The following is a 25,635-nucleotide window of genomic DNA, read 5'->3' on the forward strand; positions in this document are numbered from 1 at the left end:
CAGGAGGGTAACCATTAGTCTCTCTCTCTCTCCTCAGTGACAGGACTAGACTATAGTTAACAGGAGGGTAACCATTAGTCTTCTCTCTTAGTGACAGGACTAGACTATAGTTAACAGGAAGGTAACCATTAGTCTCTCTCCTTAGTGACAGGACTAGACTATAGTTAACAGGAAGGTAACCATTAGTCTTTCTCTCTCTCTCTCCTCAGTGACAGGACTAGACTATAGTTAACAGGAGGGTAACCATTAGTCTTCTCTCTCTCCTCAGTGACAGGACTAGACTATAGTTAACAGGAGGGTAACCATTAGAGAGAGTCTCTCTCTCCTCTGTGACAGGACTCAACTATAGTCAACAGGATGGTAACCATTAGAGAGAGTCTTCTCTCTCTCTCCTCAGTGACAGGACTCTATAACTATAGTCAACAGGATGGTAACCATTAGTCTTCTCTCTCTCCTCAGTGACAGGACTAGACTATAGTTAACAGGGAAGGTAACCATTAGTCTCTCTCTCTCTCCTTAGTGACAGGACTAGACTATAGTTAACAGGATGGTAACCATTAGTCTTCTCTCTCTCTCCTTAGTGACAGGACTAGACTATAGTTAACAGGAGGGTAACCATTAGTCTCTCTCTCTCTCCTCAGTGACAGGACTAGACTATAGTTAACAGGAGGGTAACCATTAGTCTTCTCTCTCTCCTCAGTGACAGGACTAGACTATAGTCAACAGGATGGTAACCATTAGAGAGAGTCTTCTCTCTCTCTCTCCTCAGTGACAGGACTAGACTATAGTTAACAGGAGGGTAACCATTAGTCTTCTCTCTCTCCTCAGTGACAGGACTAGACTATAGTTAACAGGAAGGTAACCATTAGTCTTCTCTCTCTCCTCAGTGACAGGACTAGACTATAGTTAACAGGAGGGTAACCATTAGTCTTCTCTCTCTCCTCAGTGACAGGACTAGACTATAGTTAACAGGGAGGTAACCATTAGTCTTCTCTCCTCAGTGACAGGACTAGACTATAGTTAACAGGAGGGTAACCATTAGTCTTCTCTCTCTCTCTCCTTAGTGACAGGACTAGACTATAGTTAACAGGAAGGTAACCATTAGTCTTCTCTCTCTCCTCAGTGACAGGACTCAACTATAGTTAACAGGAGGGTAACCATTAGTCTTCTCTCTCTCTCCTCAGTGACAGGACTAGACTATAGTTAACAGGAGGTAACCATTAGTCTTCTCTCCTTAGTGACAGGACTAGACTATAGTTAACAGGAGGGTAACCATTAGTCTTCTCTCCTTAGTGACAGGACTAGACTATAGTTAACAGGAAGGTAACCATTAGTCTCTCTCCTCCTAGTGACAGGACTAGACTATAGTTAACAGGAAGGTAACCATTAGTCTTCTCTCCTTAGTGACAGGACTAGACTATAGTTAACAGGAGGGTAACCATTAGTCTTCTCTCTCTCCTTAGTGACAGGACTAGACTATAGTTAACAGGAAGGTAACCATTAGTCTTCTCTCCTTAGTGACAGGACTAGACTATAGTTAACAGGAGGGTAACCATTAGTCTCTCTCTCTCCTCAGTGACAGGACTAGACTATAGTTAACAGGAGGGTAACCATTAGTCTTCTCTCTCTCCTCAGTGACAGGACTAGACTATAGTTAACAGGAAGGTAACCATTAGTCTTCTCTCCTTAGTGACAGGACTAGACTATAGTTAACAGGAAGGTAACCATTAGTCTTCTCTCTCTCCTCAGTGACAGGACTAGACTATAGTTAACAGGAAGGTAGCCATTAGAGAGTCTTTCTCTCTCTCCCTGTCGGCCACCATTTTAAAACATGTCCCTGAGAGAGGAGAGCCACAAAGAGCTGTGATTGGGAGGCTGGGAGGGTTCATTGTGATGTCAGACGGTCTCTCTCTCTCCCATTTTAAAACATGTCCCTGAGAGAGAAGAGCCACAGAGAGCTGTGATTGGGAGGCTGGGAGGGTTCATTGTGATGTCAGACGGTCTCTCTCTCTCCCATTTTAAAACATGTCCCTGAGAGAGGAGAGCCACAAAGAGCTGTGATTGGGAGGCTGGGAGGGTTCATTGTGATGTCAGACGGGGAAAATGACAAACAGCAAAAACAGGAACATTTAAAAAAAAAAACAAGGCCTGATGATAAACTACTGTATGCAGATACACTAAACTGGACCGTGTGTCGCCCTGAAAATCCACATTCCCCATGAGAACATGTTGACATAGGACTGTTTTCTATAACGACAGCTCAACAACTAAAACATTAGACATTAAATTGTTTAAATAATATAATTTATTCAATTTCAGCGTTGTTTCTTTTTAAGACATCAAAAATAAATAAAGATTTAGTAAGATTTAGTAAGGGGTCTCTGATATATAACTTCCACCAGCATCGTCTGTCTAAAACGTATATTATTATTACATATTATATACAGATACACATATTATTATTATATATTATATACAGATACACATATTATTATTATATATTATATACAGAAACACATATTATTACTATTATATACAGATATACACATTATTATTATATATTATATACAGAAACACATATTATTATTATATATTATATACAGATACACATATTACTATTATATTATATACAGAAACACATATTATTACTGTTATATTATATACAGATATACACATTATTATTATATATTATATACAGATACACATATTATTATTATATATTATATACAGATACACATATTACTACTATTATATACAGATACACATATTATTATTATATATTATATACAGAAACACATATTATTATTATATATTATATACAGAAACACATTACTATTATATTATATACAGAAACACATATTATTACTGTTATATTATATACAGATATACACATATTATTACTATTATATACAGAAACACATATTACTACTATATATTATATACAGATATACACGCCACACAAAACACTGTACAATGCGGGGCAGAACGACAGATTTTTTACCTTATCAGCTCGGGGATTCGATCTTGCAACCTTTCGTTTACTAGTCCAACGCTTTAAGCACTAGGCTACCCTGCCGCCCCAATAGATGGCATTATCTCTATGCCATCTATTCTGTTCCATCTCCATAACTCACTTGGCCGTGATGGGGATCAAATCAAAGTGGTTAAATATCAAACTAGTCAAAATGTGTATTTCAGTCTTTGTCATTTCAGTCCTCTCTTTAGTCTCTTTACGTTCCGGGTTCAAGATCCGGGGTTTAGTCCAGGGTCTCGTGGTTGGGGCTGTCTTCGGGACTCGAGTCCTCCTCAGCCAGAGTGTCTCTGCGGGTGAACGTAGCCGCCAGTTGAACGCTGAGCCTTGGTTTGACAGCCGCCATCTCAGACAGCACGATGGTGTTACGGTTGACCAACGTGGTCTTGTCCATGTTCTCTATGCTGTGCTGGGCCAACACCGCGTCCAGGAAGTCATACTTGGGCAACAACTTGCCGCTCTCAAACAGATACTTGGCCAGGTAGGAGAAAGCCACGTTGCCCAGGAAGGAGGCCAACATGGAGACGGTCTTAAACGGGAACTTCTGCACCACGATGTGTTCCACCTCTCCAGTCAGATGATGGATCCGGTCCTCTATCTGCCAGCCGGGGTAGTAGATGAAGGGGGGTAGTGAGAGGTAGGGTTCCCCTCCTCCGATTCTCAGGATCAGACCAAAGACGTAAGCGGCAACAGAGCCGTACGTGTTGGTTCCCTTGACGAAGAGAACGGAGATGAGCTGAGGGAAGATGATAACGTAGACCAGGTCGGAGCTCAGGTACCACAGCCCGTACACCGTCCCCGTTAGCAACGCCATCGCCGTGGCCAGGCCGCCGAACACAAAGATGGTGACACGCATCACCCACACGATCTCGGTGTCCGATGCCTGGGGGGGGTGGGGGAGGGGGGTACAACGTTACACACACAACAACACAGAGAACAGTGGCTCAACTGCTCCTATGAAGTTCAGATATTTTGTGAACAGGAAGTGGTAAGTGGTGGGTTTTTTTTGTCCCGCCCCCTTCCCAACTCACAGATTGGCGGAAAGCCAGCTGGTAGATGTTCCGAGCGAACATGGAGCTAGCTGATAGGATGGAGGAGTCGGCGGATGACATCACGGCAGCAGAGACCGCCCCCAGGCCGAAGAAGGAGACGAAGGGAGGACAGAGGTACTGGAGGACTATGGGTAATATCATGTCTGCCTGGTCCCTCTCCTTGGGAGGTACAGGTCCATACGCCGTCTGGTTCCAGTCTGAGGAACACCAGGAACACAACATATTGTTTGGAACCTGGAACCACAGCTGAATCTAAATGACTGCCTTTCTCTGGTTCCAGTTTGAGGAACACCAGGAACACAACATATCGTTTGGAACCTGGAACCACAGCTGAATCTAAAGGACTCCCTTTCTCTGGTTCCAGTTTGAGGAACATGAGGAACAGTACACACAACAGTGTACAACAACAAGAACCCAGAACCAAGAACTTAGAACTTAGAACCAGAAAAAATATTTAGACAGTGGTCAAACAAAGGAACCCACTAAAGAACTACAACTGTGGGAGGTCAAAGGAACCCACTAAAGAACTACAACCGTGGAAGAACAGCGGTCAAAGGAACCCACTAAAGAACTACAGCCATGGAAGAACAGCAGACTAAGGAACCCACAAAGAACTACAGCCGTGTCTAAGAACTCGTGTGTCAGGTTAGAAAGACCAATGTGGAACCTCCATAACAGAACAACCCTACTGCCGCTTTATAGATGAAGATAAACAGTCATGTCAGATTGTCTGTTCTACTGTAACTATGTATCACACCTAGACGTAGCATTTCACCTCACGTAGTCCTACTGCAACTATATATCACCCCTTAACGTAGCATTTCACCTCACGTAGTCCTACTGCAACTATATATCACCCCTTAACGTAGCATTTCACATCACTTAGTCCTACTGTAACTATATATCAACCCTTAACGTAGCATTTCACCTCACGTCACCTCACGTAGTCCTACTGTAACTATATATCACCCCTTAACGTAGCATTTCACCTCACGTAGTCCTACTGTAACTATATATCACCCCTCAACGTAGCATTTCACCTCCGGTCACCTCACGTAGTCCTACTGCAACTATATATCACCCCTTAACGTAGCATTTCACATCACTTAGTCCTACTGTAACTATATATCAACCCTCAACGTAGCATTTCACCTCCCGTCCCTGGACGTAGTCTTACTGTAACTATGTATCACCATTTCACCTCACGTCACCTCACGTAGTCCTACTGTAACTATATATCACCCCTTAACGTAGCATTTCACCTCACGTAGTCCTACTGTAACTATATATCACCCCTCAACGTAGCATTTCACCTCCGGTCACCTCACGTAGTCCTACTGTAACTATATATCACCCCTTAACGTAGCATTTCACCTCACGTAGTCCTACTGTAACTATATATCACCCCTTAATGTAGCATTTCACCCTCCGTCACTGGACGTAGTCCTACTGTAACTATATATCACCCCTAGACGTAGCATTTCACCTCACGTAGTACTGTTCACCTCACGTAGTCCTACACGTAGCATTTCACCTCACGTAGTCCTACTGTAACTATATATCACCCCTTAACGTAGCATTTCACCTCACGTAGTCCTACTGTAACTATATATCACCCCTTAACGTAGCATTTCACCTCACGTAGTCCTACTGTAACTATGTATCACCCCTTAACGTAGCATTTCACCTCACGTAGTCCTACTGTAACTATGTATCACCCCTTAACGTAGCATTTCACCTCCCGTCACCTCACGTAGTCCTACTGTAACTATATATCACCCCTTAACGTAGCATTTCACCTCACCTAGTCCTACTGTAACATAGCATTTTCACCTGTAACTATATATCCGCATTTCACCTCCGTAGTCCTACTGTAACTATATATCACCCCTTAACGTAGCATTTCCTCCCGTCACTGTAACTATATATCACCCCTAGACGTAGCATTTCACCTCACGTAGTCCTACTGTATCTATATATCACCCCTTACCGTAGCATTTCACCTCACGTAGTCCTACTGCAACTATATATCACCCCTTAACGTAGCATTTCACATCACTTAGTCCTACTGTAACTATATATCAACCCTTAACGTAGCATTTCACCTCCCGTCCCTGGACGTAGTCTTACTGTAACTATATATCACCCCTTAACGTAGCATTTCACCTCACGTAGTCCTACTGTAACTATATATCACCCCTTAACGTAGCATTTCACCTCACGTAGTCCTACTGTAACTATATATCACCCCTTAACGTAGCATTTCACCTCCCGTAGTCCTACTGAAACTATATATCACCCCTAGACGTGGCATTTCACCTCACGTAGTCCTACTGTAACTATATATCACCCCTTAACGTAGCATTTCACCTCACGTAGTCCTACTGCAACTATATATCACCCCTTAACGTGGCATTTCACATCACTTAGTCCTACTGTAACTATATATCAACCCTTAACGTAGCATTTCACCTCCGTCCCTGGACGTAGTCTTACTGTAACTATGTATCAACCCTTAACGTAGCATTTCACCTCCCGTCCCTGGACGTAGTCTTACTGTAACTATATATCAACCCTTAACGTAGCATTTCACCTCCCGTCCCTGGACGTAGTCTTACTGTAACTATATATCACCCCTTAACGTAGCATTTCACCTCACGTAGTCCTACTGTAACTATATATCACCCCTTAACGTAGCATTTCACCTCACGTAGTCCTACTGTAACTATATATCACCCCTTAACGTAGCATTTCACCTCCCGTAGTCCTACTGAAACTATATATCACCCCTAGACGTAGCATTTCACCTCACGTAGTCCTACTGTAACTATATATCACCCCTTAACGTAGCATTTCACCTCACGTAGTCCTACTGCAACTATATATCACCCCTTAACGTAGCATTTCACATCACTTAGTCCTACTGTAACTATATATCAACCCTTAACGTAGCATTTCACCTCCCGTCCCTGGACGTAGTCTTACTGTAACTATGTATCACCCCTTAACGTAGCATTTCACCTCACGTCACCTCACGTAGTCCTACTGTAACTATATATCACCCCTTAACGTAGCATTTCACCTCACATAGTCCTACTGTAACTATATATCACCCCTTAACGTAGCATTTCACCTCCCGTCACCTCACTTAGTCCTACTGTAACTATATATCACCCCTTAACGTAGCATTTCACCTCACGTAGTCCTACTGTAACTATATATCACCCCTTAATGTAGCATTTCACCCTCCGTCACTGGACGTAGTCCTACTGTAACTATATATCACCCCTAGACGTAGCATTTCACCTCACGTAGTCCTACTGTAACTATATATCACCCCTTACCGTAGCATTTCACCTCACGTAGTCCTACTGCAACTATATATCACCCCTTAACGTAGCATTTCACATCACTTAGTCCTACTGTAACTATATATCACCCCTTAACGTAGCATTTCACATCACTTAGTCCTACTGTAACTATATATCAACCCTTAACGTAGCATTTCACCTCCCGTCCCTGGACGTAGTCTTACTGTAACTATATATCACCCCTTAACGTAGCATTTCACCTCACGTAGTCCTACTGTAACTATATATCACCCCTTACCGTAGCATTTCACCTCACGTAGTCCTACTGCAACTATATATCACCCCTTAACGTAGCATTTCACATCACTTAGTCCTACTGTAACTATATATCACCCCTTAACGTAGCATTTCACATCACTTAGTCCTACTGTAACTATATATCAACCCTTAACGTAGCATTTCACCTCCCGTAGTCCTACTGTAACTATATATCACCCCTTAACGTAGCATTTCACCTCCCGTCCCTGGACGTAGTCTTACTGTAACTATATATCACCCCTTAACGTAGCATTTCACCTCACGTAGTCCTACTGTATCTATATATCACCCCTTACCGTAGCATTTCACCTCACGTAGTCCTACTGCAACTATATATCACCCCTTAACGTAGCATTTCACATCACTTAGTCCTACTGTAACTATATATCAACCCTTAACGTAGCATTTCACCTCCCGTCCCTGGACGTAGTCTTACTGTAACTATGTATCAACCCTTAACGTAGCATTTCACCTCCCGTCCCTGGACGTAGTCTTACTGTAACTATATATCAACCCTTAACGTAGCATTTCACCTCCCGTCCCTGGACGTAGTCTTACTGTAACTATATATCACCCCTTAACGTAGAATTTCACCTCACGTAGTCCTACTGTAACTATATATCACCCCTTAACGTAGCATTTCACCTCACGTAGTCCTACTGTAACTATATATCACCCCTTAACGTAGCATTTCACCTCACGTAGTCCTACTGAAACTATATATCACCCCTAGACGTAGCATTTCACCTCACGTAGTCCTACTGTAACTATATATCACCCCTTAACGTAGCATTTCACCTCACGTAGTCCTACTGCAACTATATATCACCCCTTAATGTAGCATTTCACATCACTTAGTCCTACTGTAACTATATATCAACCCTTAACGTAGCATTTCACCTCCCGTCCCTGGACGTAGTCTTACTGTAACTATGTATCACCCCTTAACGTAGCATTTCACCTCACGTCACCTCACGTAGTCCTACTGTAACTATATATCACCCCTTAACGTAGCATTTCACCTCACATAGTCCTACTGTAACTATATATCACCCCTTAACGTAGCATTTCACCTCCCGTCACCTCACGTAGTCCTACTGTAACTATATATCACCCCTTAACGTAGCATTTCACCTCACGTAGTCCTACTGTAACTATATATCACCCCTTAATGTAGCATTTCACCCTCCGTCACTGGACGTAGTCCTACTGTAACTATATATCACCCCTAGACGTAGCATTTCACCTCACGTAGTCCTACTGTAACTATATATCACCCCTTAACGTAGCATTTCACCTCACGTAGTCCTACTGTAACTATATATCACCCCTTAACGTAGCATTTCACCTCACGTAGTCCTACTGTAACTATATATCACCCCTTAACGTAGCATTTCACCTCACGTAGTCCTACTGTAACTATATATCAACCCTTAACGTAGCATTTCACCTCCCGTCACTGGACGTAGTCTTACTGTAACGATATATCACCCCTTAACATAGCATTTCACCTCCCTTCACTGGATGTAGTCTTACTGTAACTATATATCACCCCTTAACGTAGCATTTCACCTCACGTAGTACTGTAACTATATATCACCCCTTAACGTAGCATTTCACCTCACGTAGTACTGTAACTATATATCACCCCTTAACGTAGCATTTCCCCTCCCATTCCTGACTCTGTAACTGAGTGTACAGACAGTGATTCAGCAGGACTTTGATGCTGGAGTTAAAACCTGGAGATCAAAACTAATTCAGTCCCTTCTGCTTCTCCTCAGATGTAATATTTACAAAGTTCACAGTAGTAAATGGAGAGATGGAGAGAGAGAGAGAGAGGGAGGGGGAGAGAGAGAGAGCGACAGAGAGGAAGGGGGGGGGAGAGAGACGGAGAGAGACGGAGAGAGAAAGAGACAGAGAGAGAGAGACAGACAGAGAGATGGACAGGGAGAGAGAGACAGAGATGGAGAGGGAGAGAGAGACAGAGAGAGAGGGAGGGAGGGGGGGAGAGAAAGAAAGAGACAGAGAGAGACAGAGAGAGAGAGAGATTGAGAGGGAGAGAGACAGAGAGAGAGATGGAGAGAGAGGTTGAGAATAATCCTCCATAATGGATGAAGGGACCAGCTGCTGATGTTTTTTAGGAGCTTTCCAGAGATCTGAGGGGAACATGGTTACACCCTGAGGTGTCCCCCGGACCCCCTACCCCCCAACGCCCAGCAGGGGGACATACCTCTGGAATATGTGTCATCATTAGGCTACCAGATGAGGAACTCTCAATCAGACGTTTGGGAATGTTAAGAAAACAACTAACAACTGTAGATCAACCAACACAACAGAACGACATGTCCTAGTTAGAACCGCTCATACATAAAGGAACTGTACCCCAGGTGTGTGTGTGTGTGTGTGTGTGTGTGTGTGTGTGTGTGTGTGTGTGTGTGTGTGTGTGTGTGTGTGTGTGTGTGTGTGTGTGTGTGTGTGTGTGTGTGTGTGTGTGTGTGTGCATGTCTCACCTGTGGAGGCCCCTATAGCCCCGATCATTACTGAGGGCACGGCCATGACCAGGCACCCTGCAGCGGCGATGAACGAGAGCACCTGGGCGTACGTAGCTGAAGAGGCAGAGAGAACCCGTTGAAAATATACCTGCCAGGGAATCCCCCCCAACATCTAGAACACAGAGAGGAGATAGTGAATTCATCTGGAATGGAAAGAGGAGATAGTGAATTCATCTAGAACACAGAGAGGAGATAGTGAATTCATCTAGATTACAGAGAGGAGATAGTGAATTCATCTAGAACACAGAGAGGAGATAGTGAATTAATCTAGAACACAGAGAGGAGATAGTGAATTCATCTGGAATGGAAAGAGGAGATAGTGAATTCATCTAGAACACAGAGAGGAGATAGTGAATTCATCTGGAATGGAAAGAGGAGATAGTGAATTAATCTAGAACACAGAGAGGAGATAGTGAATTCATCTGGAATGGAAAGAGGAGATAGTGAATTCATCTAGAACACAGAGAGGAGATAGTGAATTCATTTGGAATGGAAAGAGGAGATAGTGAATTAATTTAGATTACAGAGAGGAGATAGTGAATTCTCCAGAATGGAAAGAGGAGATAGTGAATTCATCTAGAATAGAAAGAGGAGATAGTGAATTCATCTAGAATAGAAAGAGGAGATAGTGAATTCATCTAGATTACAGAGAGGAGATAGTGAATTCATCTAGAATGGAAAGATGAGATAGTGAATTCATCTAGAACACAGAGAGGAGATAGTGAATTCATCTAGAACACAGAGAAGAGATAGTGAATTCAACAGTAAGTATCATTACAATCAGAACATTATCACTACTCCTTAAACAGTAAATATTCTGTCTGCTGAAGTATCAGAACCAGTCTTATCCAGAACCAGTCCTATCCAGACCCAGTCTATCCAGAACCAGTCCTATCCAGACCCAGTCCTATCCAGAACCAGTCCTATCCAGAACCAGTCCTATCCAGAACCAGTCCTATTCAGAACCAGAACCAGTCCTATCCAGACCCAGTCTTATCCAGAACCAGTCCTATCCAGACCCAGTCCTATCCAGACCCAGTCTTATCCAGAACCAGTCTTATCCAGTTCTGTACGTACCAGCAGACAGAACCAGTCTTATCCAGACCCAGTCCTATCCAGACCCAGTCCTATCCAGACCCAGTCCTATCCAGACCCAGTCCTATCCAGACCTAGTCTTATCCAGACCCAGTGTTATCCAGACCCAGTCCTATTCAGACCCAGTCCTATCCAGTCCTATCCAGACCCAGTCTTATCCAGAACCAGTCCAATCCAGACCCAGTCCTATCCAGAACCAGACCCAGTCCTTTCCAGAACCAGTCCTATCCAGAACCAGACCCAGTCCTTTCCAGAACCAGTCCAATCCAGAACCAGACCCAGTCCTATCCAGACCCAGTCCTATCCAGGCCCAGTCCTATCCAGAACCAGTCCTATCCAGTACTGTACGTACCAGCAGACAGAAGTTGTCTATCCAGACCCAGGTGTCTTCTCTCTTGATGTTTCCCTTCCAGGGAGCTTGGTAGATCTCCTTCACTGCACTGATCTTGATGTCAGACACCGCTGGGTTGTTGAGAGCGAACGGCACTGAAACCCACTGACACAGAGGCAGAGACACATGAACCCTGGGTCAAACACACACTGCTCAGCCGGAATGTCATGTTTTTAATAGTTGTAGAAATATATTTTTAATAGTTGTAGAAATATAGAATCATATTTTTAATAGTTGTAGAAATATAGAATCATGTTTTTAATAGTTGTAGAAATATAGAATCATGTTTTTAATAGTTGTAGAAATATAGAATCATATTTTTAATAGTTGTAGAAATATAGAATCATGTTTTTAATAGTTGTAGAAATATAGAATCGTGTTTTTAATAGTTGTAGAAATATAGAATCATATTTTTAATAGTTGTAGAAATATAGAATCATGTTTTTAATTGTTGTAGAAATATAGAATCATGTTTTTAAAGTAAGAGTTGTGCCTATTCCTTCTCAAATCCTTTCAAATGTTTCAGCTACAATGGAACCCAACAGAATGGTCCCAAATGTACAAACTCCCCAAGCAAAATGAAGTCCAGCTGAAATAAGTGGTCCGGGAGAGTGTCTCACCAGTCCCAGGAAGATACAGAAGAGTTGCACCACGTCGGTGTAGGCTACAGAATACAGACCTCCGACTAACGTGTAGAAGATCGCAATACAGGCAGAGATCACCACAGACATCTTGATGTTTATGTCTATGATCACACTCAGCGTGGCTCCTAGAGGAACAGACAGGGACCTGGTCAGAGATAGTAACAATACAGACAGAGATCACCACTGTGCTGTAATATCATTGATAATAACTTACCCAGAGCAGATAAAATGGCCGCCGACCAGAAGATCTCTCCCATTAGAGCAGGTATGAAGAGCAGACCACCCATCCTCTTCCCATACTTCTGCTGGAAAGGGTCCAGCATGGTGACATAACCTCTGGAGCGCATGGGCTTGGCGAAGAACAGACCTCCTGCACACGGCATGTTGGCAGGTTTAATAAACGCACAGGATATTGGGGATTTTCAGAGGAATGTCAAATATATTGTGGATTATTTCACAAGTCTACGTTATTAAGTTATATATTCCAAACTGTAGTCTATTGTACGGTGCATTTGAAAAGTATTCAGACCCCTTGACTTTTTCCACATTTTGTTACCTTGTTCTAAAATTGATTTTTTTAAATTACCCTCATCACTCTTTGCACAATACCCCTATAATGACATCACAATAGCCCATAATGACATCACAATACCCCTATAATGACATCACAATACCCCATAACGACATCACAATACCCCTATAATGACATCACAATACCTCTATAATGACATCACAATACCCCATAATGACATCACAATACCCCATAATGACAAAGCGAAAACCATTTTTAAGAAATGTTTGCAAATGTATTAAAAATAAAAAACAGAAATACCTTATTGACATCAGTATTCAGACCCTTTGCTATGAGACTCAAAATTGAGCTCAGGTGCATCCTGTTTCCATTGATCATCCTTGAGATGTTTCTACAACTTGATTGGTGTCCACCTGTTGTAAATTCTATTAATTGGACATGATTTGGAAAGGCACACACCTGTCTATATAAGGTCCCACAGTTGACAGTGAATGTCAGAGCAACAACCAAGCCATGAAGTTCAAGAAATTGTCGTTTGAGCGCCGAGACAGGATTGAGTCGAAGTACAGATCTGGGGAAGGGTACCAAAAAATGTCTGTAGCATTGAAGGTCCCCAAGAACACAGAGGCCTCCATCATTCTTAAATGGAAGAAGTTTGGAACCACCAAGACTCATCCTAGAGCTGGTCGCCCGGCCAAACTGAGCAATCAGGGGAGAAGGTCATTGGTCAGGGAGGTGACCAAGAACCTGATGGTCACTCTGACAGAGTTCCTCTGTGGGGATGGGAGAACCTTCCAGAAGGACAACCATCTCAATCAGGCCTTTATGGTAGAGTGGCCAGATAGAAGCCACTCCTTAGTAAAAGACACATGACAGCCCACTTGGAGTTTGCCAAAAGGCACCTAAAGGACTCTCAGACCATGAGAAACAAGATTCTCTGGTCTGATGAAACAAAGGTTGAACTATTTGGCCTGAATGCCAAGCGTCACCTCGGGAGGAAACCTGGAACCATCCCAATGGTGAAGCATGGTGGTGGTGGCAGCATCATGCTGCAGGGATGGTTTTCAGCGGCAGGGACTGGGAGACTAGTCAGGATCGAGACAAAGATGAACGGAGCAAAGTACAGAGATCCTTGATGAAAACCTGCTCCAGAGCGCTCAGGACCTCAGACTGGGGCGAAGGTTCACCTTCCAACAGGACAACAACCCAAAGCATACAGCCAAGACAACGCAGGAGTGGCTTCGGGACAAGTCTCAATGTCCTTGAGTTGCCCAGCCAGAGCCCTGACAATTTAATCCATTTTAGAATAAGGATGTAAGGTAACAGCATTTGGGAAAAATTCAAGGGGTCTGAATACTTCCCGAACGCACTGTTTATTATTAATGAGATGACTCACCTACGACTAGACTTAGCGCATATCCAAAAGGCGCTTGTGCCCAAGCCAAGCCGTACCCAGGAAGATAGACGTACTCCGCCGTTCCGTTTATGTATCCGCCACCAACCCAGGTCGCTGCAATGACAACAACTAAATATAAATGTTCAGCCTACAGTAATTCACAGAGTCATGATTACCTGATGCGTGTAAATCCAAACGACAAGGTTACAACATTCCGCGCATAAGAATTATGGCCTGATTATTAGTTCCTTCACGGAATAATGTATTTTAAAAAATCTGTAAACTAAAGCTGTTCAATGTTGCAATTCAACATGTTAGTGTCTTTAGTTAAAAGCCTTTCCCCTAACCAACGAGCATGAGTTATCAAATTGAAGTAGCCTATACATTTTTTACAACCGGTTTTTACATTTTAAAAAGGGTATAGTCCTACAAGAGTAAACTTTCAGAATCACCTTTATTTAGAAATCAACTTACAAATAGAACATCTCAATCATTCACACAATGAAACTCACCGGTCATGGTAAAACCACCAACAAATAAACCAATGTCCCTTCCACCAACCATGATGGTTTCACTGCGGTCTGTGCCCTCCGCCTCCCCGGCGTGTTTGTTCTTCCACGCTGCCCAGATCCCCACCGCAAGGATCAGAACGTAGAAGAGGGCGATCGCCGCCAGTCCCTCCACGTGGATACCGGTCATCTTGTCTTGTTTTAGCTCGAGTTGAGCCGCGTGTCTTCGCTAGAAACCGGGTGGCATTGAGACCTGCATGGATGGGGTGCGGAGAGAAAGTGACCATTGAATTGAGTGGCAGTGAATGGATGAATGAATAGACTAAAAGACCAATTAAAGACAAAACATTATAGTTGTAATTATATTTTCGTTAGATTTATTATGTTACTATTTTATAACATCAGAAATAAGACAACAGTCTTCATTTTTTAAATCCCCGACTAGTTTCCACAGTCTCTATGAATGTGCGTAAAAAGCCCATTACGCACAACCGTCAGACAGTCCGTGGAGCTGTTGAGGCGTTAAACGGACGTCTTCTTCTGATGGGAGAGTTGCAAACATCTGACGTGAGTATTTAAAATATCAAATGTGTCCTTTTTAAACACAACCCTCCTCAAATCAGACAATGATGATATAGACTGTATCTGGAGCAATGGTAAAACACATGTATAATGATATAGATTTACTTTACGTGGTCTAACATGTCTTCAGCAACAACAACAACAACAACAACAACATGAGAAAATAGACTCTTTTACCACTTGAGGTGAAAGCCGCTTCTCAACGAACGGATGTACAGATAGACACTGGCCAGTGCGTTATCCTCCGGTACCCTGCTTGAAAACGAAGTAATGATCGACCAAGAGCTACGTGCTGAGATCGTCCCTCCCGGTGACTTTTTTATAAGAGACCCAGGTGGCGTCAGACGTCCGGTGTTCACGCGCGTCAGAGAGAGAAAAACATATTTTTGATGAGAATAATGAGCACGAGAAACGTCACTGGGTTTTTCCTACCGCTGCTAGTGGTGTACGCACGTGTATGAGAGAGAGGAAGAGAGAGAAAGACCACTGTGACTGACCCAAAATTAAGGAAATCTTTGACTATATACAGACTCAGTGAGCATAGCCTTGCTATTGAGAAAGGCCGCTGTAGGGAGAGCTGGCTACGTGCACACTATCCACAAAATGAGGTGGAAACTGAGCTGCACTCCCTAACCTCCTGCCAAATGTATGACCATATTAGAGACACATATTTCCCTCAGATTACGCAGATCCACAAAGAATTCGAAAACAAATTAAATGTTGATCAACTCCCATATCTACTGGGTGAATGTGCCATCACAGCAGCAAGTCCATGGTGCTGAACAATTATCGCTGTTGCAATTTTTAAAATTTATCTTGACAAGTCAGGTAAGGAAAAAAAAATATTATTTACAATTACGGCCTAGGAACATGTGGTTAACTGGTCTAGGAACAGGTGGTTAACTGCTTTGTTCAAGGGCAGAACGACAGATGTTGACCTTGTCAGCTCGGGGATTCGAGCCAGCAACCTTTCGGTTACTGTCCCAACACTCTAACCACTAGGCTACCTGCCTCCTCTACACTCTAACCACTAGGCTACCTGCCTCCTCTACACTCTAACCACTAGGTTACTTGCCTCCTCTACACTCTAACCACTAGGCTACCTGCCTCCTCTACACTCTAACCACTAGGCTACCTGCCACCTCTACACTCTAACCACTAGCCTCCTCTACACTCTAACCACTAGGCTACCTGCCTCCTCTACACTCTAACCACTAGGCTACCTGCCTCCTCTACACTCTAACCACTAGGCTACCTGCCTCCTCTACACTCTAACCACTAGGCTACCTGCCTCATCTACACTCTAACCACTAGGCTACCTGCCTCCTCTACACTCTAACCACTAGGCTACCCACCCTCCTCTAACCACTACACCTCTCTAACCACTAGGCTACCTGCCTCCTCTACACTCTAACCACTAGGCTACCTGCCTCCTCTACACTCTAACCACTAGGTTACCTGCCACCTCTACACTCTAACCACCAATTGATAAAAATTCTAGTGTCAAGTTGTTCATCTCCAAACAGACAGTTCTGGTCTAACCGTAACTTCTAGCAGGGAGTTCAAACCCTAATTGACAGATTCGGACGTTCTCTGGTTAGAGTGTAGAGGAGGCAGGTAGATTCGGACGTGGTTGTTCTCTGAACGAAGGAAAACAACCATTTAACCACTTTAAATTAAGAAAAGGCCTTCGTTTCAGGAAAAAAAAAAATCTTGAAAAAAAGAGTCACCATTTCTCCCGTCTGTTTTGACTGAGCTGTGAGGCAATTTAATTTAATAATCCAGTCTTGTCTTATGGTGTTGAGACGCCTAATTTATCTTTGAGCTGACAGCCAATTAAGAAGAACTGGAGATCCAGACAGAGGTTCTGTTTCCAGAGTGAAGAAACATCGTTTAGATCCAACAGACTAAAGCGTTTTTCATCCACAGTTTTCTATCCCACCTTGTCCATCATGTTTGTCTTTGAACTTTCCTGATATAAGCATTTTTTTTTATGCTTTAAAATGACAAAATAGCTTTTTTCACACGACTACACATATAATGTAACTGTGTCCCCATGGAGATGACAGCTTCTTCACATCCCAAACAGAGAGACCTCTTGGCCCAGTCACAGGCTCCTGCTCCAGCCTGTCTGTTGGTGCTCCCCCAGTCACAGTCTCCTGCTCCAGCCTGTCTGTTGGTGCTCCCCCAGTCCCAGTCTCCTGCTCCAGCCTGTCTGTTGGTGCTCCCCCAGTCACAGTCTCCTGCTCCAGCCTGTCTGTTGGTGCTCCCCCAGTCCCAGTCTCCTGCTCCAGCCTGTCTGTTGGTGCTCCCCAGTCACAGTCTCCTGCTCCAGCCTGTCTGTTGGTGCTCCCCAGTCACAGTCTCCTGCTCCAGCCTGTCTGTTGGTGCTCCCCAGTCACAGTCTCCTGCTGCAGCCTGTCTGTTGGTGCTCCCCCAGTCACAGTCTCCTTCTCCAGCCTGTCTGTTGGTGCTCCCCAGTCACAGTCTCCTGCTGCAGCCTGTCTGTTGGTGCTCCCCCAGTCACAGTCTCCTGCTCCAGCCTGTCTGTTGGTGCTCCCCCAGTCACAGTCTCCTGCTCCAGCCTGTCTGTTGGTGCTCCCCCAGTCCCAGTCTCCAGCTGCAGCCTGTCTGTTGGTGCTCCCCCAGTCCCAGTCCCTGCTGCAGCCTGTCTGTTGGTGCTCCCCCAGTCACAGGCACCTGCTCCAGCCTGTCTGTTGGTGCTCCCCAGTCCCAGTCTCCTGCTCCAGCCTGTCTGTTGGTGCTCCCCCAGTCACAGTCTCCTGCTCCAGCCTGTCTGTTGGTGCTCCCCCAGTCCCAGTCTCCTGCTCCAGCCTGTCTGTTGGTGCTCCCCAGTCACAGGCTCCTGCTCCAGCCTGTCTGTTGGTGCTCCCCCAGTCACAGGCTCCTGCTCCAGCCTGTCTGTTGGTGCTCCCCCAGTCACAGGCTCCTGCTCCAGCCTGTCTGTTGGTGCTCCCCCAGTCACAGTCTCCTGCTCCAGCCTGTCTGTTGGTGCTCCCCCAGTCACAGTCTCCTGCTCCAGCCTGTCTGTTGGTGCTCCCCCAGTGCTCCTGCTCCCAGTCTCCTGCTCCAGCTCAGCCTGTCTGTTGGTGCTCCCCAGTCTCCTGCTCCAGCCTGTATGTTGGTGCTCCCCAGTCACAGGCTCCTGCTCCAGCCTGTCTGTTGGTGCTCCCCCAGTCACAGTCTCCTGCTCCAGCCTGTCTGTTGGTGCTCCCCCAGTCACAGTCTCCTGCTCCAGCCTGTCTGTTGGTGCTCCCCCAGTCTCCTGCTGCAGCCTGTCTGTTGGTGCTCCCCCAGTCCCAGTCTCCTGCTGCAGTATGTCTGTTGGTGCTCCCCCCCAGTCCCAGTCTCCCCTGCTGCTCCAGCCTGTCTGTTGGTGCTCCCCCCCAGTCTCCAGCTGCAGCCTGTCTGTTGGTGCTCCCCCAGTCCCAGTCTCCTGCTGCAGCCTGTCTGTTGGTGCTCCCCAGTCTCCTGCTGCTCCAGCCTGTCTGTTGGTGCTCCCCCAGTCCCAGTCTCCAGCCTGTCTGTTGGTGCTCCCCCCCCAGTCTCCTGCTCCAGCCTGTCTGTTGGTGCTCCCCAGTCACAGTCTCCTGCTGTAGCCTGTCTGTTGGTGCTCCCCAGTCTCCTGCTGCAGCCTGTCTGTTGGTGCTCCCCCAGTCCCAGTCTCCTGCTGCAGTATGTCTGTTGGTGCTCCCCCAGTCCCAGTCTCCTGCTGCAGCCTGTCTGTTGGTGCTCCCCCAGTCTCCAGCTGCAGCCTGTCTGTTGGTGCTCCCCCAGTCCCAGTCTCCTGCTGCAGCCTGTCTGTTGGTGCTCCCCCCCCAGTCTCCTGCTGCAGCCTGTCTGTTGGTGCTCCCCCCCCAGTCCCAGTCTCCAGCCTGTCTGTTGGTGCTCCCCCAGTCCCAGGTCTCCTGCTCCAGTATGTCTGTTGCTGCTCCCCAGTCCCAGTCTCCTGCTCCAGTATGTCTGTTGGTGCTCCCCCAGTCCCAGTCTCCTGCTGCAGCCTGTCTGTTGGTGCTCCCCAGTCCCAGTCTCCTGCTGCAGCCTGTCTGTTGGTGCTCCCCCAGTCCCAGTCTCCTGCATGTCTGTTGGTGCTCCCCAGTCCCAGTCTCCTGCATGTCTGTTGGTGCTCCCCAGTCCCAGTCTCCTGCTGCAGCCTGTCTGTTGGTGCTCCCCCAGTCCCAGTCTCCTGCTGCAGCCTGTCTGTTGGTGCTCCCCCAGTCCCAGTCTCCTGCTGCAGCCTGTCTCTTGGTGCTCCCCCAGTCCCAGTTTCCAGCATGTCTGTTGGTGCTCCCCCAGTCCCAGTCTCCTGCTGCAGCCTGTCTGTTGGTGCTCCCCCAGTCCCAGTCTCCTGCTGCAGCCTGTCTGTTGGTGCTCCCCAGTCCCAGTCTCCAGCTGCAGTATGTCTGTTGGTGCTCCCCAGTCCCAGTCTCCAGCTGCAGCCTGTCTGTTGGTGCTCCCCCAGTCTCCAGCTGCAGCCTGTCTGTTGGTGCTCCCCCAGTCTCCAGCTGCAGCCTGTCTGTTGGTGCTCCCCAGTCTCCAGCTGCAGCCTGTCTGTTGGTGCTCCCCAGTCTCCAGCTGCAGCCTGTCTGTTGGTGCTCCCCAGTCTCCAGCTGCAGCCTGTCTGTTGGTGCTCCCCCAGTCTCCAGCTGCAGCCTGTCTGTTGGTGCTACCCCAGTCCCAGTCTCCTGCTGCAGTATGTCTGTTGGTGCTCCCCCAGTCCCAGTCTCCTGCTGCAGCCTGTCTGTTGGTGCTCCCAAAAATAACCATTTGTACATTGTTACAACACAGTATATATATAATATGACATTTGTAATGTCTTTATTGTTTTGAAACTTCTGTATGTGTGATGTTTACTGTTAATTTTTATTGTTTATTTCACTTCATATATTATCTACCTCACTTGCTTTGGCAATGTTAACACATGTTTCCCATGCCAATAAAGCCCTTGAATTGAATTGGAGAGAGAGAGAGACAGAGAGAGAGAGAGAGAGAGAGACAGAGAGAGAGAGATTATTATTAGTCAAGGTTTCAAAGATCTCTCTGCGCACTACATTGAAGACCTCTCTGATGAGGATAGGCTACCCGTCCTGTTGGGGGAGGACGCAGAGAGCTGTGGGTTGGCAGAGCACTACATTGCTGCCTGCCATAAGAGGGACAGTGTCTGACAGACCAACCAACCTGCACATGTCCTCTACTGTATGCTTAATGTTATTGTTCAATGTGTTGGTTATTGCTGTTACTGTTCTCCCGTTGACAATATTGATTCTCATTATTTTTCATATTCTGTCACAAACGTGAGGAGAGACGGACCGAGGCGCAGGGGGATGTATAGTTCCACATCTTTATTCCAAAGTGAAACTTAAACTAAACAAAATAAATCCAATAAACAAACAACGAAATGTGACAAAATAATAATAAACTAATAATAACCAACCTAAATATAAATATAGACAACGAATACCACTAATAATAAACAACTTGAATATGATCCCCAATTAGAGACAACGAATACCAGCTGCCTCTAATTGGGAATCAAAACACCAACATAGAACATATAAAATAAAACACAACATAGAAATTATAAACTAGAAAACCCCCCTAGTCACACCCTGACCTACTACACCATAGAGAAAACAAGGGCTCTCTGTGGTCAGGGCGTGACAATATTGTATATTTCCAAAGTAAGCTTTGGCAAAATGTACATTGTTATGTCATGCCAATAAAGCAAATTGAATTGAGAGAGAGAGAAGGAGAGAGAGAGAGAGAGAGAGGTAAGAGAGAGGAGAGAGAGGAGAAGAGAGAGAGAGAGAGAGAGAGAGAGAGAGAGAGGTAAGAGAGAGAGAGAGGAGAGAGAGAGAGAGAGAGAGTAAGAGAGAGAGAGAGAGAGAGAGAGAGAGAGAGAGAGAGAGGTAAGAGAGAGAGAGAGAGAGAGAGAGAGAGGAGAGAGAGAGAGAGGAGAGAGGAGAGAGAGGTAAGAGAGAGAGAGAGGTAAGAGAGAGAGAGAGGTAAGAGAGAGAGAGGAGAGAGAGGTAAGAGAGAGAGAGAGAGAGAGAGGTAAGAGAGAGAGAGAGAGAGTAAGAGAGAGAGAGAGAGAGAGAGGTAAGAGAGAGAGAGAGAGAGAGAGAGAGAGGTAAGAGAGAGAGAGAGAGGTAAGAGAGAGAGAGAGAATGCCCACAAAATGAGGTGGAAACTGAGCTGCACTTCCTAACCTCCTGCCCAATGTATGACCATATTAGAGAGACATATTTCCCTCAGATTACACAGATCCAATTTTGATAAACTCCCATATCTACTGGGTGAAATTCCACAGTGTGCCATCACAGCAGCAAGATTTGTGACCTGTTGCCACGAGAAAAGGGCAACCAGTGAAGAACAAACACCATTGTAAATACAACCCATATTTATGCTTATTTATTTTATCTTGTGTCCTTTAGCCATTTGTACATTGTTAAAACACTGTGTATATATATAATATGACATTTGTAATGTCTTTATTGTTTTGAAACTTCTGTATGTGTAATGTTTACTGTTAATTTTTATTGTTTATTTCACTTTTATATATTATCTACCTCACTTGCTTTGGCAATGTTAACACATGTTTCCCATGCCAATAAAGCCCTTGAATTGAATTAAATTGAGAGAGAATCAGTCAGAGAGAAGAGGACAGGTTAGGGGACTAGGAGTGGTTGTTAGGGAGTTAATGCATTTCCTTACTGAGGAGCCGTTGTTAGGGAACTACTTCCTCCAGTCAGTCTGCCTTGGAGACACAGAACCAGGCCAGCTGTGGAATATCTCATTAGAATACTGTTCAATATACCAGCCAGAGGTATTCTCTCTTCCACATCCTCTTTATTTCCCCCATTACCAGATCCTTTTGATAAACTCCCATATCTACTCTCTGTCTCTCCCCAATTCTCTGTGCCATCACTCCCCAAGATGTCTGACCTGTTCCGCGAGAAAAGGGCCCAGTCCACACCATTGTAAATACAACCCATATTTATGCTTATTTATTTTATCTTGTGTCCTTTAGCCATTTGTACATTGTCTGTCACTGTATATATATAATCTGTCATTTGTAATGTCTTTATTGTTTTGAAACTTCTCTCTGTAATGTTTCTCTCCCCATTTTTATTGTTTATTTCACTTTATATATTATCTACCCCACTTGCTCAATGTCTCTCCCCATGTTTCTCCCCATAAAGCCCTCCCCATCCTCTCTCTCAGAGAGAAGAGGACAGGTTAGGGGTTAATGACTAGGAGCCGTTGGAACTACTTCCTTCAGTCTCTCTCTCTCCCCATCCTCTGTTCTGAGTTAATGCATTTCCTCTACTGAGGAGCCGTTGTTAGGGAACTCCCCATCCTCAGTCAGTCCCCTCCTCTGAGACACAGAACCAGGCCAGCTGTGGAATATCTCATTAGAATACTGTTCAATATACCAGCCAGAGGTATTCTCTCTCTTCCACATCTCTCTCTCTGTTTCTCTCTCCCCATCCGCTCTCTCTGTCTCTCTCTCTCCCCTCCTCTCTCTCTCTCTCTCTCTCTCATCTCTCTCTCTGTTTCTCTCTCCCTCTCTCTCTCTGTCTCTCTCTCCCCATCTCTCTCTCTGTCTCTCTCTCCCCATCTCTCTCTCTGTCTCTCTCTCCCCATCCTCTCTCTCTGTCTCTCTCTCCCCATCCTCTCTCTCTGTCTCTCTCTCCGCTCTCTCTGTCTCTCTCTCCCCATCTCTCTCTGTCTCTCTCTCTGTCCCATCCTCTCTCTCTGTCTCTCTCTCTCCCCATCTCTCTCTCTGTCTCTCTCTCCCCATCCTCTCTCTCTGTCTCCTCATCTCTCTCTCTCTGTCTCTCTCTCCATCTCTCTCTCTGTCTCTGTCTCCCCATCCTCTCTCTCTCTCTCTCTCCCCATCCTCTTTCTCTGTCTCTGTCTCTCTCTCTCTCTCTGTCTCTGTCTCCTCTCTCTCTCTGTCTCTGTCTCTCCCATCCTCTCTCTCTGTCTCCACATCTCTCTCTCTGTCTCCCCATCCTCTCTCTCTGTCTCTCTCTCTCCCCATCCTCTTTCTCTGTCTCCCCATCCTCTCTCTCTGTCTCTCTCTGTCCCATCCTCTCTCTCTGTCTCCCCATCCTCTTTCTCTGTCTCCACATCTCTCTCTCTCTCTCTCTCTCTCCCCATCCTCTCTCTCTGTCTCTGTCTCTCCCCATCTGTCTCTCTCTCTGTCTCCTCATCCTCTCTCTGTCTCTGTCTCTCTCTCTCTCTCTCTGTCTCTCTCCCTCTGTCTCTCTCTCTGTCTCTCTCTCTCTCTGTCTCTCTCTCTCTCTTTCTCTGTCTCCATCCTCTCTCTCTCTCTCTCTCTCTCCCCATCCTCTCTCTCTGTCTCTCTCTCCCCATCCTCTCTCTCTGTCTCTCTCTCCCCATCCTCTTTCTCTGTCTCCACATCTCTCTCTCTCTCTCTCTCTCTCCCCATCCTCTCTCTCTGTCTCTGTCTCTCCCCATCCTCTCTCTCTGTCTCCACATCCTCTCTCTCTCTCTCCCCATCTCTCTCTCTCTGTCTCTGTCTCTCCATCCTCTTTCTCTGTCTCCACATCCTCTCTCTCTCTCTCCCCATCCTCTCTCTCTGTCTCTGTCTCTCCCCATCCTCTCTCTCTGTCTCTCTCTCTCTCTCTCTCCCCATCCTCTGTCTCTCCCCATCCCCTCTCAATTCAATTCAATTCAATTCAAGGGCTTTATTGGCATGGGAAACATGTGTTAACATTGCCAAAGCAAGTGAGGTAGACAACATACAAAGTGAATATATAAAGTGAAAAACAACAAAAATTAACAGTAAACATTACACATACAGAAGTTTCAAAACAGTAAAGACATTACAAATGTCATATTATATATATATATACAGTGTTTTAACAATGTACAAATGGTTAAAGGACACAAGATAAAATAAATAAGCATAAATATGGGTGTATTTACAATGGTGTTTGTTCTTCACTGGTTGCCATTTTCTCGTGGCAACAGGTCTCTCTCTCTCTCTGTGTGTGTTGTGTACTTCTCTCTAGATGCTTCTTCACGGCTGGCTGAGACAGAGCCTGGACTAGAACCCAGCATCTCTAGTGACACAGCTAGCACCGTGATGCCACTCAGGAGGTGGGCGGTTCTGAAGGCACGGTTCTATGGGCACGGTTCTATGGGCACGGTTCTATGGGCACGGTTCTATGGGCACGGTTCTATGCAGTGTATCATGGAATGGCTGTTGTCCCCTGACAGATCGGTCCTGTTGGCCCAAAGCCGGAGCCTGTCCCTCGGATCGGACTCAAATTAAATCATATGTCAGGTGCTAGACGTCAGCTTCTGATTGGCTCACGCTGGGTCAACAGCACGGCCTGGTGGTATACCTCTGTGAGAGAGAGAGAGACAGAGAAGAAAAAAATGAAGAGGAGAAAAGGATTTCATCATTGCTTTAAACAACTCAAGTGCTTTTCATATTTTTCCCTTGAGGGATACAGAGAGAAAACATGTCCTGAGACGTGACCATAACTGTCCCCTGTGGTTTAGTTTATGAGATAAAGGCCATGGATGAGATCACTAGAGACAGGAGGAGTCTGAGAATGAAAACAAGAAGAGGGGTTGAAGTCTATACTGACAGTGGCTCCACTACTCCCTTCCCTATACCTGTCTATACTGACAGTGGCTCCACTACTCCCTTCCCTATACCTGTCTATACTGACAGTGGCTCCACTACTCCCTTCCCTATACCTGTCTATACTGACAGTGGCTCCACTATACCTGTCTCCCTTCCCTATACCTGTCTATACTGACAGTGGCTCCACTACTCCCTTCCCTATACCTGTCTATACTGACAGTGGCTCCACTACTCCCTTCCCTATACCTGTCTATACTGACAGTGGCTCCACTACTCCCTTCCCTATACCTGTCTATACTGACAGTGGCTCCACTACTCCCTTCCCTATACCTGTCTATACTGACAGTGGCTCCACTACTCCCTTCCCTATACCTGTCTATACTGACAGTGGCTCCACTACTCCCTTCACTATACCTGTCTATACTGACAGTGGCTCCACTACTCCCTTCCCTATACCTGTCTATACTGACAGTGGCTCCACTACTCCCTTCCCTATACCTGTCTATACTGACAGTGGCTCCACTACTCCCTTCCCTATACCTGTCTATACTGACAGTGGCTCCACTACTCCTC

The 25,635-nt window shown here is 45.5% G+C and overlaps 1 protein-coding gene across 2 annotated transcripts; it reads right to left on the reverse strand.

The window, feature by feature from the left end:
* Positions 1-2,956: 2,956 nt before the first annotated feature.
* Positions 2,957-15,819, reverse strand: LOC112218129 (high-affinity choline transporter 1-like). 2 transcript variants are annotated; one of them, XM_042315258.1, is made up of 10 exons: positions 15,591-15,819; positions 15,321-15,371; positions 14,835-15,084; positions 14,323-14,436; positions 12,609-12,764; positions 12,371-12,519; positions 11,712-11,855; positions 10,223-10,376; positions 4,063-4,280; positions 2,957-3,914 (listed from the first exon to the last, which is right to left on the reverse strand). In XM_042315258.1, the coding sequence occupies exons 3-10, from the start codon at positions 15,019-15,021 to the stop codon at positions 3,258-3,260; spliced, it is 1,779 nt and encodes a 592-aa protein (XP_042171192.1). In that variant the 5' UTR covers positions 15,022-15,084; positions 15,321-15,371; positions 15,591-15,819; the 3' UTR covers positions 2,957-3,257. The 2 variants fall into 2 exon arrangements, with proteins under 2 accessions (XP_042171192.1, XP_042171191.1); XM_042315257.1 differs by lacking the exon at positions 15,321-15,371.
* Between the last annotated feature and the right edge of the window lie 9,816 nt (positions 15,820-25,635).

The sequence above is a fragment of the Oncorhynchus tshawytscha genome, unplaced genomic scaffold, assembly GCF_018296145.1.
Source record: "Oncorhynchus tshawytscha isolate Ot180627B unplaced genomic scaffold, Otsh_v2.0 Un_contig_2333_pilon_pilon, whole genome shotgun sequence".
NCBI classification, from domain to species: domain Eukaryota; kingdom Metazoa; phylum Chordata; class Actinopteri; order Salmoniformes; family Salmonidae; genus Oncorhynchus; species Oncorhynchus tshawytscha.

What these genes read in the sequence shown, in the direction of transcription:
- LOC112218129 (XM_042315257.1), bottom strand. Translation starts at nt 15,021, where the DNA reads ATGACCGGTATCCACGTGGAGGGACTGGCGGCGATCGCCCTCTTCTAC. An exon ending in GGCCATTTTATCTGCTCTGG is followed by an intron (nt 12,520 to 12,608) that starts GTAAGTTATTAT and finishes CTGTTCCTCTAG; the next exon opens with GAGCCACGCTGAGTGTGATC. An exon ending in AGCTGGCTTTCCGCCAATCT is followed by an intron (nt 3,915 to 4,062) that starts GTGAGTTGGGAA and finishes CACCCCCCCCAG; the next exon opens with GCATCGGACACCGAGATCGT.